The sequence below is a fragment of the Mixophyes fleayi genome, chromosome 4, assembly GCF_038048845.1.
Source record: "Mixophyes fleayi isolate aMixFle1 chromosome 4, aMixFle1.hap1, whole genome shotgun sequence".
Classification (NCBI taxonomy): domain Eukaryota; kingdom Metazoa; phylum Chordata; class Amphibia; order Anura; family Limnodynastidae; genus Mixophyes; species Mixophyes fleayi.
The window spans coordinates 130,383,543-130,411,225 of NC_134405.1; the positions used below are offsets into that span (position 1 = coordinate 130,383,543).

Sequence of the window (27,683 nt, forward strand, 5' to 3'; positions counted from 1 at the left end):
GGGTCTGGTCCCTTGTTAGCCAGTAGGATCCTGTAGATTTCATCCAGACAGGGGATGGTGCTGCATGTAGCCAAATACTCCCTGTAATCTAGTCACTCGTGTCGGTGGTCTATGGGTCATGCACTAATAATCACCACAGCCACCACCCAGTACCTGAAGCAGCCTTGCTGCAAGTTTTTGTATTTGCCTCGAACCTAGGATTGTTACTGATTTGGCTAATTACACTCAATTCTTCAATACACGTATATGTATACAATTACATCTACCCATAAGAAATTACAAAAGCATGCAATTTAGGCACAACACCAGGAGAACGGAAAACGATGATAATGTGATCATTGGGACCAAGCCAAACAGTTACCATCTCATTTGTCACTGCTGTTAAATTCAAGCAATTATTTTTAATGTTACTTAAAAGTTTCATAGAATGTTTAGTTAATAGATTCATAGAGGCTTTAGGAAAGGTTTCGTACAATGTGTTTTCTGACACATACACAATTCAAGTTTCAAACATGTCATCATGTGATTGTTTCTGATATAATTTTTTGGCAGTGAACTGCCAGGAGTAATGCAGTTATGTAAGTTGCTTCTACCTGTTTTGTATATTATAATTATGTGTACAGTACATACAAGTTAATAAGCACATACACACCCTGTGTACTTATACACCAGTGTACACTTTACATCTTGGTATCGAGGCATCACACCTCTCATTTATATCACTCAGTGGCCACTTTTATTAGGTACACCTACGACTGTAACGCAAATATATAATCAGCCAATCATGTGGCAGCAAGTCAATGCATAACAGCATGCAGAGGTTCCCTTGTAGTTCAGACCAAACACCAGAATGGGGCAGACATGTGCCTTTGATAGTGGAATGATTGTTGGTGCCAGACGGTGTGGTTTGAGTATCTCAGAAACTGGTGATATGGGATTTTCAGGCACCGTAGTTTCTAGAGTTTACATAGAATGGTGCGCAAAACAAAACACATCCAGTGGGACATTTCTGCTTTTGTTAATGCGAGAGGTCAGAGGAGAATGGCCAGATTGGCTCAAGGTGACAAGAGGGCAACAGTAACTCAAATAACCATGAGTTACAACAGCATATACAGAAGAGCATCTCTGAATGCACAGCACATCAATCCTAGAAATGGATGGGCTACAGCAGAAGACCTCATCACTCCAGTCAGCTAAGAACAGGGAAATGAGGCTACAATTGGCACAGACTATAACCAAAGCAGGTTAGCTAAAGATCTGAAAAATTGTTCCTTAGTCTGATGAATCATAAACAACATAAATCCATGGATCCATCCTGCCTTGTGTCAACGGTGCAGACTGGTGGCAGTGGTGTGTTGATATGGGGAATGTTTTCACACATTAGGCCCTTTCATGCCAATTGTGCATCATTTAAATGCCTCCACCTACCTGAGTGTTACTGCTGACCACAGCCTGCCCATCTTCTAATTGCTACTTTCAGAAGGATGATGCATCATGTCACAAAGCACACATTGGGGTATATTTACTAAACTGCAGGTTTGAAAAAGTGGAGATGTTGCCTATAGCAACCAATCAGATTCTAGTTAACATTTATTTAGTACATTCTACAAAATGGCAGTCAGAAATTGATTGGTTGCTATAGGCAACAGCTCCACTTTTTCAAACCCGCCGTTTAGTAAATATACCGCATCATCTCAAGCTGGTTCCACCAACATGACAATAAATTCAGTGTGTACTAATAGAGAGATGTACCTAATAAAATGGCCAGTTTGTGTGTGTGTGTGTGTGTGTGTGTGTGTGTGTGTGTACAGTCTTGCAAAATGCCCCTTTTCTACTTTATACTATTTATTGTACTTTGGTGAATATGACCTACATAACTAAATATTGCGCTAGACAGTGGATCTTTAGTATGGATCCAACTCTAGACTTCAATCTACTTTCCACAGTACCACATCTGTTTTGGCACAGATTAATACAATTCAGCTTCACAGTGTGGAACAGAGGTGTAATACTTTTTAAGTTCAGACAAGTCTGTGACAATATGGCACAGTGCAGTAGTGTTTAATTGTCTACAAAATAGCCCCAGAATGTGTATTTTATCTCATCAAGGACATTTGAAGGCATTAATGTTGGCATATTGAACTTTGCTTATATACTCTGTTTGTCTGCACATAGCAGGCAGTGTAAACTAAGTTCCTGGCACTCTAGCACTGATACCTTTTGTGTGCACAATGTTTTGATAGAGCATAGTAGCGCTTATGTAAAGGGAAGTTGGCGCATACAATGCCAATTTGCTAAGCAATATCTGTCTTTGTATACAAAATTGAGTTATATATCTGGTGCTACAAAAAGTGGAGACAGCGCTGGGAAAATCTCAGACCAAGACAAACATCATAGGTGAGATGTCAGTCAATACAATAATCTCCAAGTAAAACAACCAAAGGAGAATCTGGAGATTATATACCAATGATTTAATCACATATACAAAAAAAGAAATAAATGCACATCTCTGTTAACTCTAATTACAGTATAAAAATTCCATCATAAGACAACATTGCAAGAAATAAAAAGTAATAATAAAAAAGAGGAAAATACAAATAGTGGTGTATGTTCCTCGGTGGGCCTATGAGCTCAATAATTATAGTTATAATTGCACAAGGTGGATCATCGACACAAAACCAATAATATGGAAAATAAATCATAAGTATCAACAAATAAGAGACTCCATAGATGTTAGGGATGTGTAAAACACAATCTTACTGTTTTACAAGAAGTCCTCCGGTATTTGTGAATGAAATGGAATATATCCAAGTAAATCTTCAATCTGATGTTAAGTCTGGGAACTTAATGTTTTCACAATCCAAACTTGCCTTAGATGTTAAAGAGGTTGCAACTTCTTATAAGTGTTGGTCGCGGCATGCCAGTTTGCTAGCTCCGCTGTAGAAGGATAAGTAGAAACAGGTGCGCACCTGATGTTGGTCCGTAGAGATCAGAATAGACGCCGGAGTGTTCTTAATATGTCCTTAGTTAGCGTACTCGCATGAATGGATAGGACTGGGTCACTCCTCGGCCAATCAAGTTGTAAATGAGCACAGATAGCTTACAGCATGTGCTGGTATGGTAACAAATGGCAACGCGTTTCGTCCACCGTGCTGTGGACTTTCTCAAGCCATAACCTTAACTATAATTATTGAGCTCATAGGCCCACCGAGGAACATACACCACTATTTGTATTTTCCTCTTTTTTATTATTACTTTTTATTTCTTGCAATGTTGTCTTATGATGGAATTTTTATACTGTAATTAGAGTTAACAGAGATGTGCATTTATTTCTTTTTTTGTATATGTGATTAAATCATTGGTATATAATCTCCAGATTCTCCTTTGGTTGTTTTACTTGGAGATTATTGTATTGACTGACATCTCACCTATGATGTTTGTCTTGGTCTGAGATTTTCCCAGCGCTGTCTCCACTTTTTGTATTTTATATATTTTAGGGGTGTCAGCACCATCCCATGATAGCTGCAGGGTTCATCTTTTTCCATATGTGACAATTATTCAGCGCCAAGGTTACTGTATTTCGATATTTGTTCCAATATATCTGGTGCTCACTATAATATGCTGAGTCCTATCTTGGGCCAATCATATAAAACTAAGCCATATAATAGTGACAAGTATACATAGTTGGGACATATCTGGTATCAAATATAAGAACCTGAGCCACATCGAGTCGCAAGTCTAGAGAGTTGAGCCATATCTGGTACCAACCATGCTAAGATTGCCATATCTGACACCAAGTATAATATGCTGAGCCTTCGTTGCTGTCAAGTATAATATGCTGAACACTAGCTTATACGTGGAGACACATATAAAATGCTGAAACCTTTATTGTACAACGTAAACTAAAAAAAAAACTTACCTGGGGCAAATAGAATAGTCCAAACTATATCTGGTGACCTATATAGCCCTACTATTCATTCTCATGTTAAAATGATTCCTCATACTAGGTTCCCAAGCAGCATTCAGCTTGTATTAGGACTGGCTAATATAGTAATAGTAATTTCTCAGTGCTACTCCCTTTTATAGGACAGAAAAAGGACATTTGGAATACTTTGATATAGTACCAAGACTAATCAATTGCCAGAAATTCTATCTTGATGTTTAGAAAAATAAACTTTGAATAAAGTGCTGTCACAAGTAAAAAACATCATAAAATATATCTTTATACTATATCTAGTAATTGTTGAAGGTTAATCGAACTCTGCAGCCCTGCACAGATCAGATATGAAAAATTATTTATTGCATTACATTAATGAGTTTCCTTTCTCTGGGCAGCTATTTAACATGGTGAATATACCCTTGAGTAGTTTTTTATCACTTTACAGACATTAATTACTAATATTCAGTGTGATCATCATTATTGTTTAGATACTAGACACAACTATAAAGAGTAATATCTTTATTAAGAGCAAAGTCAAATCTAGGATCTGTTCAGAAACATTGTTCTCGCATATTCTTTTTCTTAATCAAAAAAATCTTTGCATAGTCACCAAAGTGTGTTTGTGATTTATCTGTACATTATTTGTGGCAATTTTCACTGATAAAATGCATTGAAATGGGTGACTTCTGCTTTCAGTTGTTAGGTGATAGTGCAGCATTAACTGATGGTTCTCAGAAGGCTGCAGAGAGTGGGGGTGAGTAGGAAGATTAATCAGAAGCTCGTCCTTCCTCACACACTCCAACCCCTCCTCATTGTCATACATTTTTTGGTAAGGGTGGTGAGAAGAATCACAAAGTCCCAGGACAATTTAGCTGCATGGAGAGGAGAGTACAGTTTATTGAAGGAGTCTGTAGATACATTAGGAAGGGGGTTTGCCAGCTCTTGCCAAAGTCAGTCCCTGCCCAGTGGGGCAGGGGGCGTGGCCACACCCCAGAGGGCTGCCTAGAGCTATAATGCACTAGGCTGCCCATTAGATATCTCCTTACCCCCAAAGTTTACACCTGCAGGACATACATGTCCACGGGTGTCCACTGCGGCTCACGGTTTCAGGGACTTTCCCGCTGGGATCGTAGCAGTTGAGAGGTATGTGTAAAACTGAAAAACAATAAACAAGTGTGACTGCAGGCCCAGCACAGCTATTGCTACCTTAATATTCAGGCGTTTATGGGCATGTCCTAGTTTAAAGTATTGTAAAAGCTATCTAAGATAGGATATAATTACTTCTATTTTTTAAAATGAGCAGTCTGTTTTGTTTTCTTTATTTTTGAAATGTTCACACAAGTGTAAATAATAAATAATTTGATGACAATCAATCTTGATGATTCAGTTGCTACAATAAAATAGTAGAAATGTCGCACTTTTTATAATACACTTCGCACATATTTCATGCCACATGCCAATAGTGATGTAATAACCGGCCTATAATAAATGACTTGTGGTTAGTAGGTATATCAGAACTAGTGACTTATAAAATGAAGTGTTTATAAAAAAACATTATAGGTGTTAAAGGTACCTTTTCTTTATCATGACTAGCTAGCACTTTTTGCCTGGAGAACACCTCAACATTGCATGTGTTTATGGGGCCTATTAATTAACTGGGTTTAATTATCATCCGTCATCACGACAATGGCAGATTATTTTTTTTTCTTCATTTTTTAAAAATTCATCCCAATAGGATGCTGTCCTGGCGATGGTTTTATGTAACTTTCAACTCCGGTTACTATCGTAAAGTAGCTTTGCACATACCCAACCCATGTGGTCTTGCAAATTTGTAACTGGAGGGGGGAGCAGATATGTTGCAGAGAGGGATCCGGAGATCCCTCTACCACAATGCTCTCCCCATAGGATTCTTCAGATGGCTTTAGCCATCGGGGGGACAAGTTCCGAAAGACTAATCCTTTTCGGAACTTGATAAAATTGCCCAGACCGCAGTTCCCATTGACTATTATGGAGACTGCGGTTAATGTAGTAATTTGCCTAATGCAGGAGATATTCCTGATATCTCATGCGTCAGGCTTTTCTTACATTAATATTTTAATTAAAAATGCCTATCCATGTGGAAAAATCTATTTCATAAATAGGCCCCTATAAGCTTCTCACAAGGGTACATATGTTTTAGTCAAAATTAGCTGTCAGACTGAAGGTGAACACCTGAAACATCCAGACTAAGAAGTCATTAAAAATAATTATATTGTAATTATGAAACAGTGATGATGTCATAGGACTTTAACAGGAGATAGGGACATTCCTGATGTAGGGCAGAGCTTCACAGGGATACCTATAACTGTCCACAATCAAAATGACTCCAAATTGCTCATACCTCCCAACATTTCACTCACCGGCATCGGGACAGGAGACGTGGCCATATCACAATAGGGGTGTGGTCACTCCCCCCAGTGGGCTGCCTAGTGCTGTAGGCTGCCCCTTAGGTACCCCCTTCCCCTCCAAACACTGCAGCATGCACCAGTAGCAGGTGCTCTGCACACATCACCTCTGCTATGTGGACGGAATCGCTGTGCTATGTGGACAGGAGATACCTCCCAACATTCCTACTAACGGGACAGCGTCATAAAATTAGGACAGTTGGAAAGTATGAATCGCTGAACACTGATTAATAGGCCTTGTCTACCATGATAGCAGCCATCTCCTTTTTTTTTTAATAGAAGTATGTTTGGGGAGATTATATATAAATACATATCTGATTAACATATGCTACAAACCGAAGACAATTATTTCTTTCAGGGTATGCAGCATACTGTATGCTTTATTATAAAGGAAGAGCATCAGTCACACAGTGGCAGACTGAGGTTTCAGTTTCTTCACTTATATGTACTTTTCTTTTACATATGCCAACTGAATCTAATAGAGGATTGGTTTGTTTTTTTATAGTGAAACCTGTATATTGGGAATAAAAGCCTTTATAGAGAAAGAGTTTGCATATCGCCCAAAACCTCAAGTAACTTTAGCAGGGGAGGGCTGGCAATTTTTAGCCCGGTGGGCAAGACTTGACCCAGCAGTCTATTAGGAACATTTCAAAAGACAAAAATTCAGGTAGCCCGTGACCCAGCCTAAGGTAGCCCACTATGGGGCCAGCCCGAGGGCAGATGCCCCACAGCCCAGCCTGCTCCTGAACTTGAGTCATGTAACCGTGTACACTGCATGGAGAGTTTTGTCTTACTTATTAGATTAACTATATGTTATTTTTATCCATGTGCATTCATTATTGACATACTTTGTACCAATATTTAATGTAGGACAGTGGCTTCATTATAAAGTGTGTTCAGATACTCCATATCATTATACAAATTGCTATGTTCATTATCTGAGTAACTGTATATCATGGCAGAGAGCAGTGTGATTAATATCAGTGTGCACATACTCAGCACCACAGTGAAGAGCTTATTCATCATCAGTATGTAGATGCTATCCTACAGAGCAGTGTGACCACTGACGCATTATATATATTCGCTATGATGAAGCCATGGCTGATTAGGGTGGGTACAAATGGGGTCCACTGGGACTCGGCAGTAGATATGATGAGCAATTATATTTATATATAATTTTTCCCATCTTGTTAATGATAAATGATAGCAAATGTGAACCAATAATATATTACATATGCACAAACACACACTATTCTTTTCGTTCCTCCACTTTCCAGACTACAAGAACAGAGATTAAGAAGACCTGCAGACTTAGGCCTGCAAAATGTGTTAACTTGTTGACAGAGTTATGTCTCTTTATTTATGTTTTTATCATTTACCAGCAACTCTCGTCTGAGATTTCTTAGAGCTTTATTTTCTTGTGCCGGATTTCAATAATTGACAAAAGCTGCCATGTTCTCTTCAGGACTAAATATCTGTATGTGTACAGACATACATTGAAAGTGTTTGTATCTGCTTGCCAAAACTCTAAATTAAGAGTAATACCTGTTGTGCAATCAACCTGTGAGCGGAGAGCTAGGGCCTTGTTTAGAGTTAGCAGTAAATCCAGCTAAAAGGTGCAATTTATACCTTGGCAAAACCATGTTGTGCTGCAAGAGAGCAAACTTAAAATGTGCAGACAGACTTAGGGCTTGGAATTATCGTGTCCTAGCCGAACTCTAAATCACAGTGTAAAGATAAAGCTGCCTAGTATTTGTGTGCTACATGAAGAAGCAAACAGAATTTTTCATGCATACAAAATACATTTGCAGCACTTGTATCACAACAAGGTTTGTCCAGGTACAAATGTGCACATTTCAGCCTGATTTCTTCCTAAATGAAGCCCTAAATCTTAACTGACTGTGCATGTGGGCCTCATTTAGAGTTCAGCTTGGAGGATGCCATATTTTTTTTGCCGTCATACATACATTTCCGTACTGCGCGTGAGCACTAAAAATGTGTCCGTATCTATATTTTTATGTATTGTAGACTTGCATTCCCTACGCTTGGAGAGGCAGAGACAGGCAAGCATATACTAACTGTAGTAAGGTCATGTTCACGTAAGTGCAGCACGATTAGACTTGGACACATCCTGAAATACACCTTTTAGGAGGCCTATCTCTTGTAGGTACTGGAGGACTGATGCAAAAAAAAATGATGATGACTATTTGGCTACTTCTGATTGGCTATTTGCATATTGACCTCTCTGATAGTACCGCATTCATTTATTGGGCAGCTTTATTATATCAAGTCGCGGATGCCTATTCACATGACTTATTTGTCATTTCAATTTGGACTACTGCAGGAACGAAGATACCACTGGATTTTTTAAAGGCTGAAGCAGCGCATGTTGGGGGTGTTTGTATTTAATGACATCTTACATGAAAATGCGGCTTCCGCATATAATAATAATAGTCAAGATTTTAATCTCTTGTTTGGATATTACACTTTTATTATACTATATTGTATACAGATACTGTTCAAATAGGGTATTGTGACTTAAGCAATTACTACTAACACTGTAACACTTGGCTCTATACTATTAGTTAGGCATAGGTATACTCACACTTCTACCTCTGGCACAAATATTACTGATTTTGAGTTAGACGCACTTCAAAATGCGTCCTAGTCAACATACACACACATGTACCCTTTTTGCATACGTGTTTTCTAAGTATATTCAGTGCACTAATGCATTCAACACTAAAAGAGGCCCTTTTATTTATGGTGAAGCTACTGCCGTTTACATGCATTTCAGTGGACATGCATTTCAGATGCCTTTTTTATTGGATCAGTGAAAATGCTGCATACAGAGTTAGTTAAAACCTAGTGTGCCAGCAGAGAGCAGATCACATAGTGAATTACAAGCAATTATCTGCTGATTTTCACTGACACATTAAATGCTGGTTTCAAAACTCAGGTGTGCATATGGTGTTGGACAAGTTACAGGATTATTTCCATCTTATGTTCCCCTTTACCTTGTACCATTGTGCAGAAGCTCTTATCTCCTCATAGACAAAGCCTGATATTTGTGCACACATACATATATATGTTCTAGATCTTTTGGCACCTCATCTGACCCATTTTAATTACCCAAAAGCCTTTTAGATAATGAGCAACTATAATTTTAGATGGGAGCCCTTAGGGGGGGAACAGGCTCACATTGCTGCCTGGAATATTTAGTATGGTTTCATCTTGTTCATCTAATAAAATGTAAGGTAATTAACTCTGCTCTGTTCTCTCATTCTTCAGCTCAAATTGAAATAATTCCGTGCAAAATCTGCGGGGACAAATCATCAGGGATCCATTACGGGGTCATCACCTGCGAGGGTTGTAAGGTACAGTATATGATGAAATAATAACCCTGCTTTTGTATTTTAGATGCACCGGGAATACAATCAGATATAGAAAAAATAACTGGTGTTTGTTTATATTGTGTTTACATGTATGTAAATTAAGATATATGAGCAGAGAAAGCACTTTTAAAATGAGAAAAATAATGAAACAAATACATAAATGCTACATATTTACTAGCTAAGTAGGAGAACATTACACGTTTAAATTGGAGGACAACTAAAGCCAACATATGATATTTTCATGTATGAGGGGAAATACATCGTTCACACTTACCCTATCATTTTACTTCAGCTTTGCTTAAAAGCTAGTGTGCTGGAGTATTACCCTCCCCTTCTATCAAGCTAACTAGAGCCACATCCTACAGCTTTTGAAGAGGAGCTCAGAGAGGGCTAATATCAGGGCTAATATCAGATAAAAAAAAAGCTAAAATGGCAAGGCATGCCATCAGCCATTTACGCAGAACAATTGTTACATAGAAGACCGCAAATCAGTCTTTGAGGCTCAGTCATCTCTACTGCTGTTTACTCTTTCTTAATTCCAGAGTGATGCTAAACTTAGCAGTTTTTCTTGCCTGCTTTCTGCAAGGGGATGGGACAGATAGCATACTGGTCACACTTAGGTAAGTATGAATAGTTTTTTAGGGCATTTTATGTTCACATGCAACACATAATGTTTGACATATATTGATATCAATCAGCAGATTTATTGCACTTGCTTGCAATTTCTTTACGTCCAGATCAACACTAAATTACTGATTTAGTAAGCAACCAACAAAATACAACTAAAAAAACAAACAAATATATATATATATTTTTTTAAGGAAACCTAAGTGAAAATGAAAAAAACCAACAATACACTGGTTACATGAGTGCAGATTTCCTATCCCGATTTTCTCTATAAATTCATCCTTTTATCTTACAGCACTGCTCTTTCAATTGCCAAACAGACATTCTTCATATATCTAATATCTACCCAGTTTTCTAACCCACATTGCCTCTTTGCCACCTTCAACTCCCTTCTCTCCCCACCGGACCCTTCTCCCCCCCTTTCTGCCTCACAGCCCATGATTTTGCCACCTACTTCAAACACAAAATCGACACCATACGAGAAGACATTTCCTCTTGCTAAATTACACATACTCCACCCACCTTCACCTACACTCCCCAATCCACCCTTAAGTCTCTCCAGTAATTGAAGATGAAGATTTTACACTTATCTCCTCATCTCACCCTACAGCCTGTCCCCTCAGCCCTATTCCCTCCCAACTTCTCCTTTCCCTCTCCACTGCCTGCCCACCTCTAGCTCACCACTTCAACCTGACTCTCCACACTCACACTTCCATCCTCCTTTAAGCATGTGCTCATATCAACAAAGAAACCATCTCTCAATCCAGCCGCTCTCTCCAACTACCGCCCTACTTCTTTCCCCCCTTTGCCTCCAAACTACTTGAGCGATTAGTGTACAAACGCCTGTCTCACTTTCTCTCCTCTAACTCCATTCTCAACTCTCTGTGATCAAGCTGCCGTCCCAACATTCCACTGAAACTGCTCTCACAAAAGTGATCGATGGTCTACGTACTGCAAAGTCTAATGGTGATTTCTCCATACCCATTCTCCTGGACCTCTCTGCTGCTTTTGACACTGTTGATCACCCTCTTCTCCTACACACCTTTCACTCCAATGGCCTTCATGACACAGTTCTTTCCTGGTTTGCCTACTACATCTTTAGCCACTCTTTTAGTGTTTCTGCTTCCAACACCCCCCTCTTCCCCTTTCTATTGAAGTTCCACAAGGCTCTGTCCTTGGCCCTCTGCTCTTTTTTCTCTACACCACCTCTCTCTGTGAACTCATTGAATCATTTGCCTCCAATACCAGCTCTATGCTTAAGACAAGCAATCTATCTACCCTCAACTCTCACTATCTGGTGGGGTCCCACAATGATCTGTTCTTGGCCTTTACTTCTTTAATTGTATACCTCTTCCCTTGGGGCACTAATTCACTCACTTGGCCTCCAGTACCACCTATACGCTGATTACACCCAAATCTATATTTTTTCCTCTGACTTCTCCCCGTTCTGTATTGTCTTGTGTAACCTACTGTCTTTCTGTTATCTCCACATGGATGTCCCAACGCTACCTAAAGCTCAACATGTCCAACACAGAGATTATCATATTCCCTCCTGCCAGAGTCACCACCTGCCCTCAGATCTCCCTCACTATCAATAACACCACAGTTATCTCAATATCCCAAGCCTGCTGCCTTGGTGTCACACTTGACTCTGCCCCCTCCCAGTCATGTCGACATTGTCAGAATACGCCCTTTTCTTACTCAACATGCTACCAAAACTCCTTTCAATTCTCTCATGATCTCCTGTCTTGACTACCTCCTGCTATCTGACATTCCTGCCACCCATGTATCCACACTTCAATCCATCTTAAATGCTGCTGCAAGACTGATCTTCCTCTCTCACTGCTCCATATCTGCTGCATCACTTTGCAAATCCCAACACTGGTTCCTTTTGTCCTTCAGATTCCATTTCAAATAGCTCACCCATATCTATTTCTGACCTGCGCTTTGTCTTGTCTCTGGTAACCACCTCTCCTACCTACAAGACTTCTCCCGTGCTGCTTCCCACTTATGGAATTCCCTGCCTGTACTTGGCAATTCTATCTCAGGCTTTTCATCAAATTTCAAGGGCATTTTCTGGCACAGACTCTCATTCCATGGGTTTTCAATGGGATTGAGCTCTGGGGGTAAATGTATCAAGCTGCGATTTGTTGTTTTTTTTTATTTTTTGTTTCAGAGATTTATAATCGCTGCATCTCTGGCTATTTTTGGCGATTTTAAAACACCTATCCCTCCCATTTTGAAGTAAAACTCGCTGAAGATTAAACACAAACTCACCCGAATTTCAACAGAAACTAAAACTCACCCGAGATTGAACAGAAATAAAAACATGCTGTTTGAGCTATCATCATTGTCAGGTATTTATATAGCGCCACTAATTCTGCAGCGCTGTACAGAGAACTCACTCATATCAGTCCCTGCCACATTGGAGCTTATAGTCTAAAATCCCTGACATACACACACACAGAGAGACTAGGGTCAATTTGATAGCAGCCAATTAACCTACCAGTATGCTTTTAGAGTGTGGGAGGAAACCAGAGTACCCAGGGGAAACCCACGCAAACATGGGGAGAACATACAAACTCCACACAGATAAGGACATGGTCGGGAATTGAACTCATGACCCCAGTGCTGTGAGGCAGAAGTGCTAACCACTAAGCTACTGTGCAGCTATCTGGTCAATGTTAAAATAACAGGAGGAACAATGAAAGTTTAAATAAAGCATGTGTTTTTGTTGTAGAGGAGCAAAAATTATGATTAATTTTCTTACGGGGGACGAAATATCTTATGAATAATTTAGTGGGCCAAATTTAATTAATCGTTTATATGTAATATATTTTTTTATTATTATATTACAGTGGTTTACTATTTCATCACCAGTGGGGCAATATTTATATTTTTATGATGTGGCAACACTTAGTACAAGTATGTAATTTAAAGTACATACTTGTGGCACTACAAGTGTCCGCATTCACATGAGCACTTGTAATGTCACAAGTATGTAGTTTAAATGGCGTCCCCATGTTGAAATATTAACATCATGAGAAAACAAATTATTGCCTCATTGGTAATTAAATATTAAACCCAAAATAGTAATAATAATAATAATAATAATAATAATAATAAAACAATTCTTATATTCATTACAGAAATTTGCACCCATCATGTGTAGGCGTTGAATTAAGATGCATCTCAAGGGGAAGGTTTACTTAATGTGCATATAATGCCCCTCACTATACTGTAATGTTATTGCACCTGAATGCCCCTTATCTACCTTTTTGAAGTGCAGGAGGCTGTAGGTATTAGATACACACATCTCAAATAAATGGTGCAATTTGGGCATATGGCCGTGCAAAACATTTTACAAGATTACAATATTCTAAAGCACTTACATCCAACTCTAACATAAATGCAGCAGCTACAATAGTTACACTGCTAACTTAAGTATCAACTGTTACAAACACCTCTTTTTATTGTAAAATGTGGGCAGGTTCCTCTTTACCTTCTGTTCCATTTCATTGCAATTCGTTTTTTTGTGTCACACAAACTAATTTGCACAACTAATTTATTTGTAAAATAATGTGTCCCCCGTAAGCTAATTTCTAATCATTTTTGCCCCTCTAAAACAGAAATCATGCTTTACTTAAACTTGCATTGTGCCTCCTGTTATATTAACCTTGACCAGCAGTGTAGCAGTGATGTGATTGCTAATCCCGCCTATAGAAAACAGTTGATTCTGGCAATTTTCAATTTAAACTTGGGCAAGTTTGCAAAATCACAGATTCATACATTTGACAACTTGTTTAGCTAGAGCGGCAAATTGTCGGGACTGCAATTTGTATCGATTTTGAGACTGATGATTTTACATCAAATCACCGTTTAATACATCGGCAAGTTTAAACTCACCCGAGAAAATCGCTGAAAATACAAAATCGCAACTTGATACATTTACCCCTTGTGCTCCGAATGACCCATGCTAAGACTTTGATCCTCCTTTTCTCAAGCCATTCCTTTGTTGACTTGGACCAGTTCTTTGGATGGTTAAAATGTTGGAAGGTGAAGTTCATCTTCAGCTTACGGACAAAGACCAGCAGGTTTGGTGTCAAAATATTTTGATATTTGGAGCTATTCTTTATGCCCTCTATCCTGACTAGAGCCTTTGTCCCAGCTGAAGAGAACCATCATCAAAGCATGATGTTGTCACCACCATGCTTCACAGTAGGTTTGGTGTTCTGTAAGTGATGAGCTCTGGTGACTTTGCGCTAGTATTAAGGCCAAAAAGTTCACATTAAAAGTGGAAATGGTCTGACATGATTTATCTTGATTTCAGGCTTTACATTATATATATCTGCAGTTTTCATGGAAATACAATAACCTAACTGAATCTGCGATTCTGTGAAGCAAACAATTTCCATCATAAATTTTGCATTATAAAAACAAATTTGACATGAATTCTCTAAGGACACAATAACAGATGTTAATAAATGTGATTTAATATGACAAAAGCTCACAGTGTTTACTGAATAAATATGCTGATAACTTATTGACATATAAATGCAAATTAGTTTTAAAATTAAACAGAAATAAAAACTCGGAAACAGTAGTACCATACTCGCCTACTATTTTGTCACTTGCGAAAAGGCTAGAAAGTTTGGATAATTCTTAGATGCAGACTAATCCCCCCAAACTGTCAATTTTACAAATCATTTCATTACTTCCTTGTTCAACCCTTCTCTTCTATGACCATTTTTTCTCCTATCATTAAAAGAAGTGATCGGGTATGATAATCTGTTTTACAACTGATATATTGCCCTTTTGTCCAAGAACAATTATAGTAATGTGTTTTAAAAATATATCATAACTCTCTTCTGAAACATAGCAGAGATATAGCATGAATTCCACTAGACATGGTATGATTTTCTGCACATATACATATGAAACGTGATTACATTATACTGATTCCTTGGGTAGATATATCTTTCCTATATATTCCTTATGGGGCCTGAATATTTCATTACAAATGTCCTCAAACATAAGTTATGGAAAGTTTTGATCCATTATGTTTTCCATAAGAGCTATATTAAGAAATGATAGTGCGCAAATAGACATTATATATAAAAAAAAAATCTTTGCAAGTTTAAATTGGCCAATAAAGAGTTCATTGCTCTTATCTGATAGCAGAGCATCTCTGAGTAAATAATCATGGTAAGGTGGCAGAAAGAAGTATGAAGTATGGGTGTTTGTCATGTAATCCATGTAGAATTTGGCCCACACCAATAGGCAGAGTACCCTGTCCAGGGCCCAGATCAATTCCCTCTACACTGATCATGTCATAATAATTTAACTTTTGAGGCAGTGTTTTTTTTGCTTAAGTCGTCTATTGAATGCTTCTGTTTATTAATATCCTGTCTCAACTGAGACATACCCAGGGTTCTCTGAGCTGTGCAAATTTACCCTTGAAATTATACCACTCAGGGACTCTGCACCTTTGTCTGCCCCAATAAAGAAGACAACTTTAGTCAGGCCGTGTGGTGTCCCAGAATTACTGAGTCTCTTAATTGATCATGTTCTAACAATTACCAGCTCACTAATTGCAGGACCCCTATAGGGGTATATTCTATATACCTATATCAGTTACTGCAGCTAGTCTCCCTGTGAGACTCAGTGGATGACTTCTCTACAGGACATATCAGTTCCTTTAAACTTGTCTCTTTCATGTGCAGGCTGCACTGCTCCACCCAATGGTTCAATAACTGTAGTGGGGTTTGAAGCTTCTCTGCCATTTGGCTAAGATCAGGTGTAGATGACCATGTATGCAGTGGGGCTTAAAGGTGTCCCCTGTAGGCTATGGGCTGTGAGCTGGTCCTCTAGCCATAAGACCGGTTGCTAGGAAACAAAATCAGAAAAATGTATTTCACCTACTTAGATGAAAGCGACTCACCTGTAATGTGATCCTCTACAGTGAGATATCAAAGTCTCCTAATTACTGTAAGAGCGGCTCCGTTAGAGTAAGGAAACTAGAAGGGGGAAATCTCACCCATTATACAATCCTCCAGGATCTCAGTGAAAAGGAGGCTTTCTTAGATCCGTATATGCAGCAGCGCTGCTTCCAATGAGAACAGATTTAGTTGTGAACAAGCAATACACTTTGTGCTTTTGTTTAATTTGTGTATATATCGTGCCGCTAGCAGACTCCAGCATACGAGCTTAACAGATCAAAAACAGTGTTTCGTTCAACTAATCACACAATCATTGTTTTCCAAAGTAAGTCCCGGCAGTACAAACAGTTCAGGAAAATTTGATACAACAATTTAAAGAACTTAATTAAGATATTGGCGTAGCTTCTTATATCACCCCTTTACATGAGCCTTAAGACAGAGACCTCCGCAGCACCTTGACGCGTTTCTGTGCAGAAATGCACTTTCATCAGAAGGAAATGTTTGGAGTATGGGAATATATGTATTTAAGTCTCCATAGACCAATCAGGTGTTTCCTTTGGTAAAAACACTTGTGTTCCACAGTTTAGAAGCATTCAAAAACACATGGATTAAAAAGTGAAGCAACACTTATAAATTAATATATACAAAAATATATTTGTTTCATTTGCATCAATGTATCTACTAATACTCATTTACACATTGTCATGCAGAGTTTTTATGGCAATATTGCTATTTTAATATATCAAATCTATATCTAGATAATCACATTGTAAGATAACAGCTTAAGAATAAATCAAATAAATAAATCAATATTCAACATATATAAAACATTGTAGCCACATGTAAACAAAATATATATATTTAAACTAAAATATTTTACAAAATATAGATAATTATATATACATATGAATACATTTCCAAAGTTATATTTAATAGATATTATAATCAAATATAGCTCAACAAATTTTTTTTTATAGGGTATATTTATTTTATTTTATCCTCCTATAATGTATATTTTTATTTTTATCTTAATCCAGATCTATACATCTTTAAAGATCATCCATATTTAGTATTTATTTAAAGAAAAGGTAGAAGCTCAAGGTGCAGCATGCCGCCTGAGCCGGCGGTATCCGAACATGCACTGGCGGATGAGAACAGCTTTGCACTAGTAAAGCACTTTACACAGCAACTTTTTTTCTGGCAATACTTTTATTTCTTTTCCCTGGCCTTATGACTGGGCAAGAATTTTTCTTATACAATCTGGCTGTAATGGAGCCTTCTGGCACTTTTTTGTATTTATTTAATTTATTGACACCAGTGTATTTTGCACTATACAATTTTTTCATTTTTTTATGTCTGTCTTTTTTTTTTTGAGGGGTTTGGGTGTAGACACTTATGAGTGATCCTCTCCAAGTTTTCGGAGGCTCCCTCCTTCTGGGGAAAGCTAAATAGTCAGTTCCCCTAGAGAAAGCTTCCCCCTAATTAGAGGAGAATGCGGCCTGCCCGAGCCTTGCGGTGGAGGTAGGCCTGAAGACCCTTGTGTCCTAAGGGGTCTTATGGCTCCAGAGGTCAAGGATGTCAATGGGCCCTACTTAGCTTCCGCAGCCTGAAGAGCCCTGTCTCTCTCTTGGGCCTTTTGGCTCCTGGCCGATGGGGGTGAATGGGGCCCTTTCCCTTTAGGAAGTTAGGAGCCCCCAGCACAGTTACTGCACGGCACTGGGTGATGTGGAGCACGCACCTCAGGCTTGGGAGCTGTATGTTCTTGTTTATTGTGTGGTGATGTGTTGATGTCCCCCTGCCCCTAATATTTTCTTTTGAATGTGACTCACAAGTTAAAACTTCTGAGCCGCCTGCTCAGAAGACAGTGATTTGCTCCAAACCAGTTCAACTAAAGAAACTTCAGATTTTAGAATACAGATCATGACAACATTATTATATTAGTTAATAATTATCCTGGTTAGGCTACAGTCATGACAGCAAAGAACAGGTATGGTTGAGGTATGGGCTTTAGTCAAGTGAATGCACTAACCAATTAAGTACCAGGTAGTAAATGGTTTACATAGGATATATCACCAAATATAGATGTCATGATTTTGTTTTTATTACCAAACCTCTCTATATAGTTGTACAAAATTACTTTGCTGTTTATGTAACAAAATTATAGTTATAGCACCATCTGGGTTGCTTAATGTCACCAACTCCTTTTTAGAAGAGAAAACAAACAAATTGAGATGTAGGCTGGAAGAACATTTTGAGGAATGGTAGAAATAATGCAAAATTATGCTATTTAATGTCATTATTTTTGTTCAATGGGTCCCTCTTGATTGCTAAGGAGAAGTGGGACATCCGCTCCATGACCTCCTATAGTGCTAAGGACTTGTCTCCTGTATTTATGGGATTAATAAAACCACTTCACACCATGATCTGTGGTCATTCTCATGGAATCTTTCCTCCATTAGAAACATGCGTGCAAGAGCGCGCTAGTGTTTGCGTGCACATCCATAGTTCATTAAAGTCTATGTGAAAAGAGGATTTATGTACTTACGTTAAATCAGTTTCTCTGATTCCGTCTGGGGGACACTGCTTACCTTGGGTTGTGGAGGGAGCTTGGGGGAGTTGGCACCTAACTAGTTAAGTTTTAGTACTGCCGACAGACCCCTCCCCTCTACAATCCCCCTGGACTCTTCAGTTTATTAAAAAGCCCTAGGAGTAAGGCCAGTCAAACAAGAGCACACAGAAGAACAGAAGAAGGGAGGGATCGCAGTGTCCCCCAGACGGAATCAGAGAAACGGATTTAACGTAAGTACATAAATCCTCTTTTCTCTTTCATCCAGTCTGGGGGACACTGCTTACCATGGGGACGTTCTAAAGCAGCCCCTTAAGGGTGAGACTACTCTGAAAATCCCGCTCGCAAAGCATTACGAACAAAATCTGCATCCGTAGATGCAAATACATTAAATTGGTAAAATTTTGTAAACGTGTGGACAGAGGACCAGGTGGCTGCTCTGCAAAGCTGGTCCGCAGAAGCCCCATTTCTCGCTGCCCACGACGCCCCTACCGATCTGGTGGAATGGGCCGTAAGTCTCTCTGGCACAGGACGGTTAGCCTTTATGTAAGCATGTCTAATCGTTGCCGTAATCCATCTAGCGATGGACTGTTTTGAGGCTGGCCGGCCTCTCTTATTAGCATCATAGAGGACAAACAAAGAATCTGTACGTCTAATTTGTGAAGTTCTTTTTACATAGATGCGCAGAGCCCTAACCACATCCAACTTTTCCATAGTCTGGAGATCAGATTGGGAAGAGGATGAAAAGGCCGGGACTACAATGTCTTGGTTAAGATGAAAAGCCGAAACTACCTTCGGAACGAAGGAAGGAAGGGTTCTTAGGACCGCTCTGTTCTCGTGGAAAACCAAATATGGTTCCCGACAGGACAAGGCCCCTAATTCCGAAACTCTTCGAGCAGAAGCGATAGCTAAAAGAAAGAGGACCTTCCAGGTCAACCACTTTAATTCTGACACACGCAAGGGCTCAAAAGGAGGCCCTTTAAGCATTTCCAGTACCAGATTGAGAACCCATGGTGCTGTCGGCGGAACATAGGGAGGCTGAATATGCAGTACTCCCTGGAGAAAAGTCCTGATATCCGGTAAATCGGCTAATTTCTTATGGAAAAAAACCGAAAGTGCCGATACCTGGACCTTTAGGGAACCTAACCTGAGACCTGCCTCCAGGCCATCCTGAAGGAATGCTAACAAGCGAGTGAGGCGAAAGGAGGATGAGTGGCAAGTCCTACTTTCGCACCATCTAATATAAGCTCTCCAAATCCTGTGATAGATGCGAGCTGAAACTGGTTTTCTGGCTCGCATGAGGGTGTTCACCACATCTGGAGAGAAACCTCTAGCTCTCCAGAGGCTGGCTTCAACAGCCATGCCGTTAAACTGAGCTGAGGTAAATTCTGGTGTAGGAATGGACCCTGAAGGAGAAGGTCGTCTCAAGATGGAAGACGGAACCCTGGTCCTTCTGCCATGGAGATTATGTCCGCGTACCAGACTCGGCGCGGCCATGAGGGAGCTACCAGAATTACTGGTAGACCCCCCTGCCTGACCCGTCTGAGGATGCGAGGAAGCATGGAGATAGGAGGAAATAGGTACCCCATCCTGAACTCCCATGGCATGGTCATGACGTCTATTGCCACGGCTAAGGGGTCTCTTGACCTTGCGCAAAACCTGGGAACCTTCCTGTTGTGTCTGGAGGCCATGAGATCTATGTCCGGAAGGGCCCACCTCTGAACCAGGGACTGAAACACTTCCGGATGCAGAGACCACTCCCCCGGCATCATCTGGTTGCGACTGAGATAGTCTGCTTCCCAGTTGCGTATTCCTGGAATGAATACAGCCGATATTGCCGGAACATGAAGTTCTGCCCAAGACAAAATCTGGGCTGCAATTTTCATTGCTGCTGCACTCCTGGTTCCTCCCTGACCAAAGGCCTTGAAGCCGGAGGTGAAGGATTACCGCCCCCCAACCTTTCAGGCTGGCGTCTGTCGTTGCTATGACCCACGCCCCCGGAGAGAAGGATCTGCCCACTGTTAAGTGATCCTGAATCAGCCACCACTGGAGGGATTCCCTGGACCTCGGGGATGGAGAAATCTTCTGTAGGTCCAGACGTAGGTGGGATCCTGACCACTTTGTTAACAGATCCCACTGAAAACAGCGAGAGCGGGCTCGAGCAAAGGGAATGGTCTCGAAGGAGGCCACCATCTTTCCCAGAAACCGCATGCACAAATGGATTGAGGGTCTGGGAGAGGACAAGACCTGGGAGGTTGTACTCTGAATTGAGGTGGCCTTTTCGACAGGCAGGAACACCTTTTGTTAGCTGGTGTCCATGATGAGGCCCAAGAAAACCATGCGCTGACACGGGACCATCTGAGATTTCTTCAAGTTGATGAGCCATCCGTGGCTCCTGAGAATCGACAAGGCAAGGGATAAGTGATAACGCAAACAACTCTCTGAGGAGGACTTGAAGAGCAGGTCGTCCAGATAAGGCACGACCTGAATGCCCAGAAGGTGCAGACGAGCTGCCATAACCGACATAACTTTTGTGAAAACCCTCGGTGCTGTGGAGAGGCCGAAGGGGAGGGCCCGGAACTGATAATGGGAGGGTCCTACAGTGAATCTGAGGAGGGACTGATGGCCCTTCCAAATGGGAATGTGGAGGTATGCATCTTTTATGTCTATGGAAGCCATAAATTGATCCTTCTCCAATCCGCTTATGACCGACCTCAGAGATTCCATCCGAAATCTGTCTACCCTTAGGTGTACATTGAGTGACTTTAGGTTTAAAATGGGTCGGAAGGAGCCGTCCGGCTTCTTCACAAGGAACAGGTTTGAATAAAAACCCTGTGTCTTTTGGAATTCTCGAACCCTGCAGATAACCTTCTGAGAGAAAAGAGAAGCGACACAATCCTGTATTGCTTGTCTTTTGGATGGATCTCGGGGTAGGGGGGTTACGAAGAACCGATGGGGTCTGGGACCCAGCAGGTCTATCCTGTATCCCCCTGATATAATGCCTCGAATCCAGGGGTCCTGGGAGGACTCTGTCCACTGTTGAAGAAAAAGAGACAGACAACCTCCCACTGGGGTTTCCCCCCGGGGAACCAAGTGGTTGTCAGGACGCAGGCTTCTCCTGAGTCCTGGAGGCCTGGCGCCTGGCCGAAAAAGAGGATCTTCCTCTAAAGGAGGAGCCTCGGGCATTTGGCTGTTTACCCCTAAACGACTGTCCTTTGGACAAGGAGGATCCTCGAAAGGGCTGACGGAAGGAGCTGAACCGGGGTTTTTTGCTTCTACCTGGGAAAACCGGCAAGGAAGTACTCTTGCCCCCCGTAGCCTGGGATATTAAGGTATCTAATTCCGGTCCAAACAAACCTGCTGCTGAAAAAGGAATGATTTCAACAGATTTTTTTGATTCTGCATCTCCTTCCCAGGATTTCAGCCATAGAGTTCTTCTAGCTGAAACGGATGCAGCCTGTATAGAGGAGGAGACAGCCGCTGAATTTTGAGCCGCCTCATAAATGTACCCCGATGCCTCTTTTAAGTGTAAGGCCAAGGGGAGTAATTCAGAACCCTGTAAGGCCTCTGCCAGCTGGTCTGCCCATACTTCCATGGCTCTAGCCACCCAAGCTGAAGCGAATGTGGGTCTAAAGGACGAACCTGCAGCCGCAAAGATAGACTTCAGTTGGGATTCAACCTTCCGGTCATTGGCATCCGGAAGGGACGCTGAACCAGGAGTTGGAAGTAAGGTGTGTTTTGCTAAACGTGCAATAGGCACATCTACTTTTGGGATACTTTCCCAATGAATTATCTCCTCCTCCTGTAAGGGGTACAAGGAGGAGACTCTTTTGGGAACTGAGAACCTCTTCTCAGGTTGTTTCCATGCTGCTTCAGCAATATCTACGAGTTCCCTAGAAGGGGGAAAACGGCAAGCCTTTCTTTTGGCTTTCTTGAACAGAATTCTGTCTCTAGGCGTAGGATCCTCCGGTTCTGGGAGGTCTAACGCTTGTCTAACTGCAAAAACCAAATCATTAACAAATTGGTTTCTAGAACTATCCTCCTGTTCCGAAGACTGAACTTGGTCAGAATCGGAATACACTGCCCCCTCATCCTCAGAAGATTCCTCAGAATCTGAAAGGACCATGATAGGGTTATTCGATCTAGGTTTCTTCCTTTTAGCGTACGGGATGTTTGGGGACTCAAGCAACAAGTTAAGCTTATTTAAACCTTTAAGGAAAGCTGTGGACCATGCCGCTTCTGTGGAGATAGTGTTTTGGTCAGAAAAAGAAGAGGAAGGTCCTGGTAAGGACGCTCCAATAGACCCTTTGGTAACAGGGAGGCCCAGCTGAGTGCTATTACTAGAAGCCACCGAAGTAGCCATATTAGATAGCAATTGGTTAGATTGTAATACCATCTGAGCTAAGGAGGAAACCGACTGTGTCAGGGAGGCCACCCAGGCCGGCTCCTCCTTCAGAGGGGCTGTGGGCTGATGAGTCCGCACAGTGGAAGCCCCTGCATCACAGGCAGAACAGAGGGCCAATTTAGGGTCCCCCTGCCCACACGGTAATTTAACTTGACATTTTGAGCAGGTAAAATATTTTGCAATAGGGCCCTTTCCCTTATCTGTCATTTTTTATAAAGGAAGGCACACCAAACACACAGATTAAAGGGTTAATCTAGCTGTGTAACAGAGAGAATAGAGAGAGATATGTATGCAGAAAACAAATTGTATAACAAGAAACAACTAATCTGTATAATAAAAGTTGTACTTGCAATAATTAAACACCAATTGTTTTGTAGGCAAGCAGGAGACTATAATGTAAACCTTACAGCCTACTTTTTTTCCACAGAAAATAAACAATATGTGTGTTTAAAGGCAATACTTAGCCCAGGGCCATAAAGGAGAGAAGTCCACGGCAGTCTGTCCAGTGTCTGCTCCCTCAGCTCTGATCTCTCTTCCCAGGCTTCCTTTGGCGCCAGAAGACTGGGATATACCATCTCTCTGTGGAAGAAGGGGGGAACTCTATGTATTAGCTCCCCCCCCTTCAATAGCTCCAATCGTTGAAAAAAGAAAATAATGGAGCGTGACAGGTAGTGGAGACCCCTTTACAGAGGTCTCCGCAGCGACATACCCGGCGCCCTCCTATGCATGAGGGGGGAACCGTGGTATAGCCCCCTTCCTCCTCTTCTCCGTAGCGCTGCTGGCCCGAAATCCAAGATGACCACCGCTACTTGCAGATCCGATAACCGGCACTCTATGCCTGTCATGGCAGCGCCGGTTATCGGGGAGGCTGGAGGAGTGCAGCGGTCCATGAGACCGCTTGTCACTCCTCAGTTTAGGCACCCTTTCAGAAAGTTTCCCTGTCAGTGAGAGCCTCTGGCTCCCATCTGACAGGAGAATGCCTGCGCTGCTGGCTGTGAGTGTGTTCTCTCTCATAGAACACACTCCAGCACTGTCACCAGTAGAAATAAAAAATTTTAAGATTACACTAGCTATAAAAAAGGCTGCCCAACTCCAGGGCACCTGAAAAAAACTGAAGAGTCCAGGGGGATTGTAGAGGGGAGGGGTCTGTCGGCAGTACTAAAACTTAACTTGTTAGGTGCCAACTCCCCCAAGCTCCCTCCACAACCCATGGTAAGCAGTGTCCCCCAGACTGGATGAAAGAGAAATATCTTTTAGAACCTCTAACTCCCTATCCCTAGTACTTAGAAAGCTGATGATACCCTTGTTTGAAAGAGGGAAGTCGTATTAAATACATGTATGATGAGCCCAAAAATGCTCATCATAGGGGAGAGAAAACCACAGCTATGAAGGGCTTACTGACAGGGCCATCTTTTCCATTGGGCACGATGGGCAGCTGCCCGGGGGCCCCACGGGCAAGGGGGCCCCATAGGCACGGCTCTTAATGAGAATGAATAATCCTGCAAAAGTAAAAAACCTGCAAAAAAACCTACAAGGGTCACTGAGCAAGTACATCTATCTATCTCTATCTCTATATATCTATATCTGCATCTGTATATATCTATATCTATATCTAGGGGCCCCGGTGCACTGCTTTGCCCGGGGGCCCATAATGTTGTTAAGATGGCCCTGGTTACTGAAATGACAGTGTACTTGTATATCTGCTCTGTACTATGACAGTTCCCTTTTGATGTTATGTGTAGCTGTAGTGTCTGTACCATTGGGACATGGGAATCTAATAACTGCAGATCAGTCATGCCCTAATGTCCTTCTGCAGCTTCGGTGAGCTTTGATGGAGTATTCCCTACTCATAACTAACAGTTAAAGTCAATGGAAAAAAATTTGTTGATATGGGCAAGTGTGTGCTAAGCTGTTCTGAGATGGCAATTTAAGTGGCATCCTTATCATCCCTTAAACCAATCTAACACTGTCACTTTTAATCTTTAATAGCAACAAGACAGGAACCACTATGGCAGTAATGTTGGTAATTAATATTTTAGGTTGAATTTTACTTCGCTGCAATCCTGCTGCTGGTGGCAGCTGCCTTACTAAAGACACATCGGATGTGTCCAGGGATGATCCCTGGATATGGGATAGCCCAGCATGTCCATTACATACCTCCTGCTGTCCCGATTTAAGGGCTTTGTCCCACAATGGGAAAGTTGAGAGGTCCCATTCTCTGCTGCTCTGCAATAACACGTGACGTGTGTACCTGACTCTGGTGTGTGCACGTCATTGAAAGGGTGTTTTGGAGATGGCTGGGGATGGGCCAACACTCAGAAGCACTAAACACACCCCCTTGTGTGTGCGCGGGTTATTTCGATACTCCAACTTTAAAAGTTGAGAGGTATGTAGTTATTAAAACGAGCATTGGTAGACTGCTGGAGGCTTAAAGCTTGCTAAAAGCACTTCCCCACTCTGGGTATATTTACTTTATTTTACTTTATTGCTAAAGTTCTGCAAATATAGAACAATTAATGCATGCTTCAGTTTTGTGTGTGTTTATGTGCTTAACTCATCCACTGTTATTTATCTGATGCACTGGATACAGTGAGCATGTTCAGAAAATATAGAGCTTAATAATCATTCAATCTTATAACACACATAGCAATGCAAATGTTTTCAAATAATCGGCAGTCAAGAATGTTAAACTAGCATGATCATATGTCTGTTCTATTAAGATTTTTTGGTGCTCCACACATGTAACAATAGCTGAGGAACTCAAGATGATAACAAGAAAAAATTGTTCTTTGCAGACACCTTAAATTTATAGGTAACACTTCAGGATGTTGTTAACTGACCATGGAAAGTAATTTAAAGTATTTAATGTTACGTCCTGAATAAGTAATATGTGCACTTTTTCTTTTAATTAATAAAAAATGCAACTCTAACCTATTACGTTTCATGGCCACATAATAGGCAGCAAACGCTAAGAAAAGTATATGTCACATGAAACACAACGACAGATATAGGGCAGTAAGTAACCATAGCGAGAACCAGCACTAACTGGTGTAGGTTGCTGCAGACTACAGGATAGCTAGAGAAGGGGCTGTAACAGGATTGGGTTTGAAGACCACATCCTTTTATTTTGATGATAAAGGGCCTTCTTAACAACAATCATCTGACATTAGTGCATGAACATGTTCATATAAGTCTCCTGCTCTGTTAGGTGATGGATATCTCCCTTTTCATATTAAAAACAACAGTAAATGGCTCCTATGGTAACACCTGTCCCTTACATTAGGCTTCTGCTCACATGTCTCTCTTATGTGGCAATGTCCTGTTATGTGTAGCCTGTTGCACGGCTTTGCTGGGGCTGATTATCTCTGTGGTACAAACATAGATGTGTTGCCATCTGCTTTCATGTCATTTCTGCTGGGCAGGGGAATCTGCGGCATTAATCATTTCCTAATCTGTTGTTTGACTGAAAGTGCTTCTGTTACTGTGAGGGAGAGTTTACGCACAAGTAGTTTATTATTATTTAAGGTATTTATGTATGATAAGGTTGATTTCAGATACAGAATCAACGTTAATGGGGTAAAAATAGGCCCAATATTCTATCACCGTGAACATCACCAGCACCAGGTGTGTTTTTGGTAAGAGTTGCACCAAATCCATAAGATTCTACTGAAACAGGTGTGAACCTTAATTTACATATTAAACTTGAGGGGCCTAAATAGTTAAATCTTATGTGTGATTTTATTTACCTCTGTCACCTACATGATAAAGTTGCAGGGAAATCAGGATTCTGGATCTTAAAGGATCACTAGACACTTTTTTTTTTTCTATTTTAAACTCTGTACATACAAATGTCTGTCTGCCCATTTTCTCCTTGATGGATGCAGGTCTTTCTGTACAAACAGATGCTAGAGTCCTGTGTATTAGTGTGTGCTCCAGCCTCACTGCTATGTGCAATGTCACCTGGTAAATGGAAAATGTTTAAAAACAAAATCAGCTAAATATATCTAGAAACAGAGTGAAGGAGAAGAGAGGTAATTATCTGATTCTCAGTAATTCTGACAAACTACAATGTAAAAATGGATAAAGTACATAGATTGAAATAAAACATTTGGGTGACATTAATGAAGTTCCTGGAAGGATTGTGTTGTTATATACATAGAAAGGTCCCCAGGTTTTGTGAAAGGTTTCAATAGTGTCATGTCGAAGACTGTTAGGTATGCATAGGTGCTACATACCAAATTCTGTTATACCAACTGCATTCATATAACGCTGCTGTTCTATTATGTTAACTATTTTCCATTTAATACACACTGTTCCCTTTAACAGTGGACACTGAGGCTACGGGTTACAAAATTTGTCATGGGCTC

The 27,683-nt window shown here is 40.8% G+C and overlaps 1 protein-coding gene across 4 annotated transcripts in view; it reads left to right on the forward strand.

The window, feature by feature from the left end:
- The window catches only part of LOC142152043 (nuclear receptor ROR-alpha), a 364,937-nt gene that overhangs the window by 309,790 nt on the left and 27,464 nt on the right, over window positions 1-27,683 (forward strand). For all 4 annotated transcript variants that reach the window (XM_075208254.1, XM_075208255.1, XM_075208256.1 and 1 more), the window contains one exon: window positions 9,676-9,761. In XM_075208254.1, coding sequence (XP_075064355.1) covers window positions 9,676-9,761 — 86 coding nt within the window. The remainder of the gene's footprint in view (window positions 1-9,675; window positions 9,762-27,683) is intronic.